Source organism: Myotis brandtii, unplaced genomic scaffold (assembly GCF_000412655.1).
Source record: "Myotis brandtii unplaced genomic scaffold, ASM41265v1 scaffold1018, whole genome shotgun sequence".
NCBI lineage: Eukaryota > Metazoa > Chordata > Mammalia > Chiroptera > Vespertilionidae > Myotis > Myotis brandtii.
In genome coordinates this window covers 979,197-990,321 of record NW_005353397.1, presented here as the reverse complement: position 1 = coordinate 990,321, position 11,125 = coordinate 979,197, and the positions used below count along the sequence as shown (strand labels likewise).

General features: G+C 43.3%; 1 protein-coding gene across 3 annotated transcripts in view; it reads right to left on the bottom strand.

Annotated features, from left to right (window-relative positions):
- Positions 1–11,125, bottom strand: part of ENOX1 (ecto-NOX disulfide-thiol exchanger 1) — a 564,230-nt gene that overhangs the window by 3,390 nt on the left and 549,715 nt on the right. For all 3 annotated transcript variants that reach the window (XM_005853253.2, XM_014535489.1, XM_005853252.2), the window contains one exon: positions 10,373–10,458. In XM_005853253.2, coding sequence (XP_005853315.1) covers positions 10,373–10,458 — 86 coding nt within the window. The remainder of the gene's footprint in view (positions 1–10,372; positions 10,459–11,125) is intronic.

Genomic DNA, 11,125 nt, shown 5'->3' with positions numbered 1-11,125 from the left:
CATTCTCTGGAGCATTATCTCAATTCATTGAGGTTCTGCTTCCCGGCATATGTCGACAGTTTGGCTCAAATAAACTCACAAAAATTCTTTACAGATTTCAATGGTTTTTTTACATTAACACTACCTTCTTTCTTTGTAGGAGGACATCACAGGATGAGCAGTCCTTCCTCAGATCAAGCAAAGACTATAGACAAGCTGGCAGACCAAGGTGACAGCCCGTCCATCATAAGCTTGTTTCTAGCATAACTACCACCTCCCTTAGCTTTGTGCTATTCATTAGGAAGGAAGAAAAAGCTGAATTCTTTTTTTTTTTTTTCATTCAACTTAGAAGATTCTAAGGACATATATATATATTTTTAATCTTTATTGTTCAGATTATTACAAATGTCCCTCTTTTTCCCCCTCATAGCTCCCCTCCACCTGGTTCCCACCCCACCCCAGGCCCTCGCCACCCCACTGCCCACGTCCATAGGTACTGCATACATGCATATAAGATCTTTGTCCAATCTCTTCCCGCATGCCCCCCACCCCCTTCCCCCTAAAAACTGTCAGTCCACTGCATTTCCATACCCCTGATTCTATTACATTCACCAGTTTATTCTGTTCATCAGATTTTTTTATTCATTTGATTTTTAGACTCACTTGTTGATAGATATGTATTTGTTGTCACTTTGTTTTCATAATTTTTTATCTTTACGTTTTTCTTCTTCTTCCTCTTCTTAAAGAATACCCTTCAGAATTTCATACACTACTAGTTTGGTTGTGAAGAACTCCTTTAGCTTTTTGTTGTCTGTGAAGCTCTTTATCTGACCTTCAATTCTAAATGATAGCTTTGCTGGGTAGAGTAATCTTGGTTGTAGGTTCTTGCTATTCATCACTTTGAATATTTCTTGCCACTCCCTTCTGGCCTGCATAGTTTCTGTTGAGAAATCAGCTGACAGTCGTATGGGTACTCCCTTGTAGGTAACTGACTGTTTTTCTCTTGCTGCTTTTAAGATTCTCTCTTTGTCTTTTGCTCTTGGCATTTTAATTATGATGTGTCTTGGTGTGGTCGTATTTCAAATCTTTGACTTGATTCTTGCGATCCTCTAGTCTACTGTTGAATCTCTGTATATTATTCTTTATTTCAGTCAGTGTATGCTTAATTTCTGACTGGTCCTTTTCCATATTTTTGGCATTCTCACTAAGATCCTTGAAGGTCTCATTAAGTTCCTCGGAGGTTTCTAGAAGATTCTTGAGTAACTTGAATCTTAACTGTGGTTTTGAACTCTATACCCAGTAGTTTGCTTTCTTCCATTTCTTTCATTTGTGACATGTTTATTTATCTCCGAATTTTGGCTGCTTTCCTGTGTTTATTTCTATGTATTGGGTAACTTCTAAGTCTCCTTGAGTTGATAGAGTGGCCTTGTGTAGTAAGTGTTGTATAGGGCCCAGTGGCTCAGCTTCCCCAATCACCTGAGGTGGACACTCTTGGTGCACCCCTTTGTGGCCTGTGTGCACAGTCTTGTTGTAGTTAAGCCTTGATTGCTGTTAGTATCATTGGCCTCCAGGCCAATTGGCTGTGAGGACCATCTGTGTCTACAATGGAAGAGCTGTTGTGCAGGAGACTCCCTTATGGGGCAGGACTTGCTTCAGTGGGACTTTGGTGCTCACTGAGTCTGCCCCTTGAGTGTGTCACTTATGGATGTGAAGATTTGTAATCTGGTATGATCTCACACTGACCACTGGGTACACTGGCTCTTGGATCTCCAAGGAGGTGCAAAGTCAGCCACTGCCTGGGGCCACCCAGCAAGAGTTACAGAAAGATCTGCAGATTCCTCCTCTTTGTATTAGGCTTGGAAGTGCCCAGATGAGGCCCAGCTATGAAGTAAGGCAGGCTGGTGCTGGTGCCAGTCTTGGGCCTTCTTTTGATAGCTTTGGGGCTCCCTGACCCAGCTGCAGCTGGTTTGACAGATTTTAGGTTGAGAAAGGACAGGCCTTTCATATGCAAAAGCTGCTGTGCACAGCTTGGGTGGGGTCATAAATTGGGTAGTGCGGGGTCTCAGGGAATCTCCAGGGTAGAGCTAACAGCAATGGCTGCCAGTAAGCTCTGCACTGGGGAGGACCCAGCACAGGAACAATGACTGTTGGGAGCACCTCTGTCTGGAAGAAAGCCACCCTCATGTTCCTGCCCTGATGCCAGACAGTCCAGTTTCTCCCCGTATGTGTGGGTTCCCCAGAGTCTCGCCCCACACTGGAGCTCAAAGCAAGGAGCTTGTAGTATCTCCCTCCCGATTAAAAAAGCGGCACACCTGGGTGCCAGCGCATTCTGCACCTCTGCACCTCCTACCAGTCTCAATGCACTTTCTTCTTTGCCTCTCTAGTTGTAGTACTTCCACTCAGCCAGCTTTCCCGAGGTTCTGGATGATAAGTTGTTAGGCATTTTAGTTGTAATTTTGATGTGGTTGTGGGAGGCAGCAAGTACAGGTGTAAAGTTTACCTATGTCGCCATCCTGGTTCTCTCAAAGCTGAATTCTTGAGGGTAAAATAAAGACCTGATTTGAAGATAACATGTATGTTGGAGGCTAGCTGGGGTCATCAGGTCAGGCAATGCCACCCAGCAGCCCTGCAGCTGGTTGTAAAATGTGTAAAAACTATCACCCAGAACCTTTTCGTTGCCAGACTCTTCTGAGTAAGGAGAGTGCCAGTAGGGGCTGTGTGGGAGGCAGTCGATCAATGATTCTCTCTCATCATTGATGTTTCTATCTCTCTCTCCCTCTCCCTTCCTCTCTGAAATCAATAAAAATATATTTCTTTTCTGAAAAAGAAAACATTTTCTTTAATCTTACTACACTCTCATAAAGGAGGGAATAATTTACAAATGAAGAAACTGAGGTCCAGAGAGATTAGGTACCTAGTGCAGGGTAACTCAGGGTAAGTGTGGAGCTGGGGTACAGATCCAGGCTCCTTGGCCTTGTTCTGAACCACGGATGCCAATCACCACAGGGGGTGGGGACTGTGGAAGGAGAACCAGAAATAATCCTCTTGGTCATTGCTTCTCTCTCCTGGATAGGGGCTTCTTGTAAGGAGGAGGGCAGGATCTCTGTGATAAATACTGTTAGGTTGAAGGGATGCTCAGGAGCAGATACATGCCACCGCAAAGCAGATGGTGATGGAGATAATGGACCTTCCCTGGAATTCCTAACAGGTCAACATGCCGACCCCTGCAGTGGGAACTTCCTCAACTCATGCCCCCCCGCCCCTCACCAAACACCTGTATAAAAAGAAATGCCTCCCTCCCTGTTGGCTTGAATTCACTGGCCCTGCCTTTGGGGCTAGTGGATTTTCACCCGGGGAAGCAGATTAAACCTTTCCTTTTCTTTCTTTCTGGCCGACTCGACTCTCTTTGTTTCCTGCGCCACTAACTTTACAAATACTTCAGACTATTTAGGGCCCAGTGGCCCAACATCAACAGAAAAAATTGAAAATGCCCAACTCAAGAGGCTTGTATGCATTCATATGCTAATGAACCCCACAGGAAACTTTCACCAAAACAGCAAGCAGATCATGGGGAATCTTGTTTTCCATGGTTTCTTGACCTGAGATTAACTAATTTCAACCGCAAAGGCAGCAGAAGAAAGGTAGCTGCCATTTACTGAGTCCTCGCTGTGGACAGAGCACAGAATGAGTGCTTTATGTGCATTATCTCATAGAAAGTTTATTAAACAAGCAAACAAACTCCTCACTTGCTGGAAGAAAGAAACATAGAGGTAAAAGTTTGGATTCTACTCCTGGCATAACCATTAAACAGCTTCACCACCTTGTCTAAATCACTTTATCTTTTGGGTGTTTTCTCATTTGCAAGACAAAGAAGTGGGGGGAAAATTCACTGAATGATCTGATGACTTGGATCTGAGTGCTGGCCCCACCATCTTTGGGCAAGACATTTAAAATTAATCTGCCCACTAGGGTTGGGACAAAGATTTCAAACTGAGAGGATGTAGTAGGTCTTTTGGATACTTTAAAGCACAAAACAAATGGCAGCCAGCACTTAGCACTTACTGTGTGCCAGATACTGTCCCGAATGCTGTCTGTATATTGTCATTTAATACAGAGGGTAAAATTGAGGCACAGAGATGTTAAATAAGTTGTCCACGGACACACAGTGAAGTAGTGAAGCTGGGATTTGAAATGCTTCTGAATTCTTACTTTGAATACCCAATTAGCCATTCCTCAGATTTTGACATAGCTAGAAATTAATATAATGGAAATTAGTGTCCTCAAAAGTAATTAACTCTAAGTTGCTGTCCGTGGTGCACAGTGATAGCCTGATTCTGCCATGAAGATGTAAATAATGTGGACAGGGATGTGTCACAATTATAGAACAGACCAGCTCAAATGAGAGTCTATCTAATATATCCATTTAATGAGGCTCTCAGCTGAATTCTGGAGTATTTCCTTAAAAATGTTTGTATCTCATGCCAGAAGAAAGTTCAAGGAGAAACTGCTTTCAGGTTAGGCTAATGGTTTTTAAACATTTTCCAAACCCGAACAAAATAACCTTTGTGACATATTCCATTTTGGATTTTCAACACAAATTCAAGAGAAAATTCAATTTGTCTTCCTCTTTTACTTTATGGCCAAAGAACTTTTACTTTACAAATATCTTCACTTATTTCATCTCCATTTTCTGAAATCTCAGTTTCCCACACATCATGTATTTGGTGGTCTAGAAGGTGAGGAAGGTTGTCATAAACAGTTTTATTACCCTCATACCCAGCTGGCTTTTGTTTCAAGAAATTAGGGTCTGTGTATTTTCAGCCTTTGATGCTGTCAGTGAACCCTCCCATCCCTGTGTTGCTTAAAAATTTCTAAGTCTAACATATATTCTTTTAGAAAGGATTAATTTTCTCTAATTTAAAAAAGAAAAAAAAAGAAAGATAATAAGGAATAAAGGCTCCATGTGTCAAAGGGGCTTGTGTGGTTGGTAATTTGTAAGGTCTGCTTGAATTTTTTTCTGATTTGTTGACTCTTAGTCCAAGTCCACTGCCTCCTTGCCAGGTTTCTAAGCACATGTGTAAATTGTCACAAGCAGACCTGAACCAATTTTATTATAAGGATGGTTGGCTCTACATCAAGCAAGGGGAGCCGAGGGACTGGGGGTTCTTGTCTGAGGCAGAGAAGGACACCAGCATAGGCTTTGTCAAGGCTGTACTGTCAGAGCAGCTGATTGTAAACCCAGATTTCCTTCCACAGGGTAAACTGACTGGTTGCCTGTAGTGCACAGTTTTCACATCCCTGGGCAAAGCATGGCCTCAGCACACAGATACATTTGCCAAGAGCAATACAGAAAGTGGGTGTTGGGGAGGGAAGGGAGTGGGAGATGGACATAGGAAGGAAGTATGGAAGAAATAAGGAAAGAAGGTAAGTAAGGAATGAGGAACAGAGGAAAAGAAAAGGAAAGAAGAAGGTAAATAGAAGGAAACAATTAGAAGGAGAAAAGAAAAGACCTGGATGGAAAAATGGGAGAAGAAAAAACAAAGAAGGAAGGGGAGAAAGAGGAGAAAGGGAAGAAATGTGGTAAGAGGAATTAATGTGTCCCAGAGGGAAGCCACACGGATAAGCATGGATTCAAGGATATTTCCCGTTAATAATCATGACTCAGTGATTTCACTCTTCTCTAACTCCTATATCACTAAATATTTGTTTGCCCAACTTAGCACTTCATTAGTTCATGTCTGATTCTCAAAATGGTTTGTAGATATTATACCATTTCCTTTGTTATGCCCAGGTTTCAGGATCCCCAAGAAACCACACCAGGGAGCCAGCCGAGTCTGATGCAAAGCATTAGAGTCTTTATTCGAGCTAGCTCGGGCTCCCCGTCCACCACACTCGCCAACGCAGCGTCAGGGGGGGCAGAGAGAGAGACAGCTCTGTGGGGAAAGGGGTTTTATAGTAAGGGGAGGAGAGAGGACTGTGGGCCCTGCTGATTGGCCAGGCGCAAGTCGGTGTTTTGTTACACAGGATGTGGTTATGTCTATGGCACGCACTTCCCTTGATTATCATTGGTTAGTTTAAAGAAATCCTAGGTGTGGCTAGCAGAGGCTTGGGCTTCCGGGAAGAAGCTCCTTGCTGAGCACATGGCTGCTGCCCAAAAATGGAGGATTCGGGGCAAGATGGAGGGCGTAGCCCTCGCCCTTTCACCTCAACTAGACCACAAGCTTTTTGAGAGCAGGGTTCTTACATTTCTTTTGTTCTCTGGCCATTCCCTGTTCTTCCTAGTCCCTAGGACAGTGCTGAGTATCTGAAAAGCAGTGAATTACCTGAGCATTCACTGGGTCCCTGGTAACTGCCAATTTCTCTTGCTATAGGTGAGCAACTGTCTTTTTTAAAATATATTTTTATTGATTTCAGAGAGGAAGGAAGAGGGAGAGAGAGATAGAAACATCAATGATGAGAGAGAATCATTGAACGGCTGCCTCCTGCATGTCCCCAACTGGGGATCAAGCCCACAACCGGACATGTGCCCTGATTAGGAATCAAACCATGACCTTCTGGGTCATAGGTCAACGTTCAACCACTGAGCCACGCTGGTTGGGCAGCAACTATCTTTTTATTCTTTATGCAGCCAAATGGAAGTATTGTTACCTCCAATGCTTGTCATATGTCATAAGTTTTCCTGAGGTGCTGTGATATCTATAAAACACATTCATTATAGTCTGTCTAAGCAACAGAAAACTCATTCAATCATTAATATATTATGACAGGTAGTTATTTAGGAGAACATACATACTATTAAATATACATACTATTAAAAATTACTCAGGTGGGCAATCTTACAAACACTACTGGGAACATTTCATCTACCCTTTTCCCTAGCTACAGTCTGGGAAAGAATGCTCTCTACTTAAGGCTGATCTGAATCTCCTTGAAACTGACCAGATATTTTAGTTTTGTATTTCAAGCGGTATGCTTTTTTTGTGTGTGTACAGAAATGCAAATGGTTCAACCCTGTGATGGGAAATGTGCATGTGGCCATGCACCATACAGTGGTCTCATGCCCAAATGACAGGCCTTTCTAAATCCTCCAGCATCTGCAGCTATGTTATGTCAAGTCTGGTTTTCAGAATCAAAGTTTCCACTCAGTGGGCCTTGGGAAGAGGCTGCAGGTATATACTAGTAGAACGAGCAGCCAGACACACTTGGAGAACTGGGTCTTAGTCTCCAAAAGAATACACAAGTTGGGGGAGGGGCAGAGGGATCTGTCCCATTGGCCGTAAGATAGGCATATTCACCTGCTAATGCTCAACTCCTTGCTCCTTAAGATTGAAGGGTTCTGGGCTGCTGTGGGAGATTCTCTGTATTGATCAGAAACCATTTTCCAGATGGTGCTGCCATCTGAAGAGCTAACCTGCCTGGGCCCAGGACATGGTTTTTGACTCAGCACAGCTTCAGGGAGCCATGTGCCCCTACTGCCTTTTTCCTGTCTTCCTCTGAATGAATTGCTTATTGGTCATATGTTGTTGATACGTCAGAGCTGAGTGAATGAGAGTGAGTGGTTTAAAAGCAGCAGAGAAGAGAAAGATATGCAATTATCATTTTCAAGAGCAGGAATAATATTTAACTGGAAAATGGTCCATTATTGGGTTACACAGTTTTAGGGAGCCTGTGCAATTTACCTGGCCAGGAGAACTTAAATTAATTCCTGTCTCTCCTTCCATTTCTCATCATTCTTATACCTGTATGTGGCCTTTGGGGAAATCCTAATAAAAACAGCTGCAGGCTGGATTGAGCCTGTTTTCCTTGCTGTCATCAGCACTGGGATAGGCAGAATCTAAATGTAATTTTACAACATTTGTGCATTTGTGGTGATGGCGATGGTGTCCTATGTGAAGGAAACTGTTGTTCCAAGTGGAATTTTTAAAAATCTGTCCTACTAGAGTCAGTACCCCTTCACCCCCGTGTTGTGAAGGGCAGGAGGAAGCCATTGCCTAAATGCAACATTGACCAAACCTTGTGTGTGAGGGGGGCGGGGGGAGGGCACCCTGTGACCCTCGAGGCAGGTGCACCAGGCCACTGCACTGGACAGCCTCGGCATGAACGGGCTGGCTGCGGCTCTGGCTCCGGGATTATGAGCCTTTCGCAGCTGGTGCAGGGACAAGGCCCTGGTGGATACTTAGCCGGCAACCTTTCATTATTTTGTTTTCTCCTTAAAGCCCCGAGGATATGGAATCCCAGCATAGAGCAATCATTTGCTGTCTGGATTAAAAAGTCAATATCCTTTCAGCTTCACTGGGATAGAAAGAATATTTAGTCCAATCACTAGCACCCAGGAGTTTTTAAGTCAGAGCACTTTTTCCATATATTTTTTTTTACCTCAGGCGCGAGAGAAAGGTTTGACAGTTCTCCTGAGCATTTCCTTCAGGAGCTGGAGGGCTGTCTGGGGGAGACCCTGTGTATTTCGTCATTATCTTGTAAATGAAAGTACCAGTCTGAGATGCAGTGGAATTCCCTTTGACCGAATCCCTTCCTGGAAGGCCCATCATTTGATGACCAGAGACCAGGTACGTGAATGCTCTGCTCTGAGATGTCTGAGGAGACCACACAGGCCTCACCCGACGGACACTCTGTTTTGAGGGTGAGAATAAAACAAGAGCTTCTACTCCACCAAAATAATTCATTATTTATCACCCCCGGTGATTTTACACACACGTACACACGCACGCACACACACACACACACACACACACACACACTTCACAGATGCACAGATCAGCAACCCACACTTGCTTGAGCAGATGGGACAAGTGCCCTGGAATTCATCAATAAAGAACAAGTGGATTCTTTGGCCATTTCAGCTCATACTAAAATCCAACAGCTTCTCCACAAAGGCTTCCCACTTAGGATTTCCACACAGGGGAGGAAAGACATCAACAATACAAGGGAAGATAATGGCAGCAATAGGAATAATTTCTTGAGGGCTTATTCTAGGCCAAACACATTGGTGTGAGCAGTATTACATTTAATTCTCCAGGCAAAGGTAGTGGACATATTAAGGAAGAATGGTATTGGTGAAGGAAAAAAAAAGCAACAAAGCCTTTCAAAGCATTATTTCAACAAAGTGACATCTCCAGCTCTCCCCTCTCATTTCATGTGAACTAAAATGAGCATTTTCTAACACCTCCCCTATCCATATGAGGGGAGCCCACCAAGGAGACAACATTATGACTCTGAACTTCAAGAATTCTACAGTCTCCTCATTCCCTTTCACTCTGTTTGGTCTACCCTATCACCAGCTGTGAGAGCATAAAAGGGCATGCATCTCTGTGACTAAAAAATACTTTTTATTCCAGATGACTTCTCTCAAAGGCAAAGAATAAGCCCTATTAGAAAGGTCAAACAGTTGTGGGATCACGAATTGGTAAAATCATTTGAATCAAAATAAGAACACAGTGTAGTGATGTAATTGATACTGACCATTGTATTAGAATGACAATGCATGCATTTCAGGGTCAGAGGGCTGCCGGCTGTGCTCCTGGTCCTACACTCCCCATGCACTTTGCTGTGCTCTATGGAAGAGCTTCTTATTTCCATTTTTCTTCCCAGCAGGACGTTTAACAAGCTACTCAGTGACAGGCCCTGCCTCTCGGTTTGATTCTGTGTCCATCCCTTTCCAGGGCTCCCGCAGGCAGTACTGGTTAATGACATCACTTTATTTCGCCAGGGGCCCTCTCATTGTTCACCGGAATTCCATACATAACTTGAGCTCTTGTGCCCCTTCTCTTCGGGCACACAAACACTGCAGTGGGCCAGGAGAACAGCAATTTGCAAATGGAAGAAACAGCCACAGAGAAATGAGGAGTGATGTCCTGACTCTAGAAGTGAACCTGGAGGGACAAAACTGACTCAATGGTTATTTTTGTCATTTAGAGAATAATGCTGAAAAACAACCATTAATACAGTTTTCTTGAGAGTCATACCAGATCTTTATGTTATTTGAGGTGATTTTTCCTCTCTTGTGTGGAGTCCTTAACATAGAATTCTGTGAGAACATGGTCGAAGGATAATGCCCCATTAGCTACCCTGACCTGATTTCTCCCTTGTTTTGGGAACTTTTGGGACAACCTGCAATTTTAAATCCCTCATATGCTTTTTAAAGTAATTTGGCATCTGCTGAAAAAGTCACTGTCATTTTGGATAACTGCTCTTCTTTCTACAAGACAAAAGTGAAAAGAAAACAACAATCTGCCCAAAACCCAGGTCTTGTAGAGGAGAAATGCTGACTGACCTCCATAGGTTAGTGCACCCCTAATGCAGCTCACAGGCCCCCCTGCAACCAGAAACTGACATGTCAATTCCAGCAGTGCAAGTCCCCTCGAGAGAAAGAATTTACCTTGGAGTCCAGCTGCTGCATGTATGACCAAAGATATTCTATATTGGCTCCGAAAGGATGGACATGCAGAAACGTTGATATGATGCCTGAATTAAAGAGACAAATATTGGACATTATTAAGAGGCAAATAAGAGTCTCATCTATGAGATGACATGTCATAACGTCACCTAACTCCAATGATGGTTTTGTCAGGCTAAGTTATTTATGGTCTTGCCATTTCTAACAAGCACTCAGTAACAGCCACTCTGAAGACAGTCACAGTAACATGACAGACAGAACTACCTCATGGATTATAGTAGTTGGAGAAGCTAGAGCCTGAGAGACGATGTAGATGAATAAAGGTATTGCTAAACAAAGGCTCCTGGAAGCATTTCAACTACCAATTTTATGCTTGATTTACCAATATAAAATTGTAGTTATTAGAAGGATAAAATTATCTCTTTTCTTTCCCTCGGTGGACTTTGTCGTGTGAAAAGGCTCACACAGCTGTGTCAGAAATTACGCTGCCTCAAATTTCCCTGATAATTATAGCTGCTAGTTATGAAAAGTATTTAATCCATATTTCCCCTAACTGCCACTGAAGGAAGCATAAATCCTTTCTGAAGCCTTTGCTATTGCTCCCTGGTTGCTGCTGCTGTTTGAAGGGAGCCCGCTTGCTTTCTCCTCTCTGCTGTAACTTACACGATCATTCAAAAGGTCTAGGAATGGATGGTTTGGCTAGAGTCTGATTATAGATCAGAAGGCTTTAAAAAT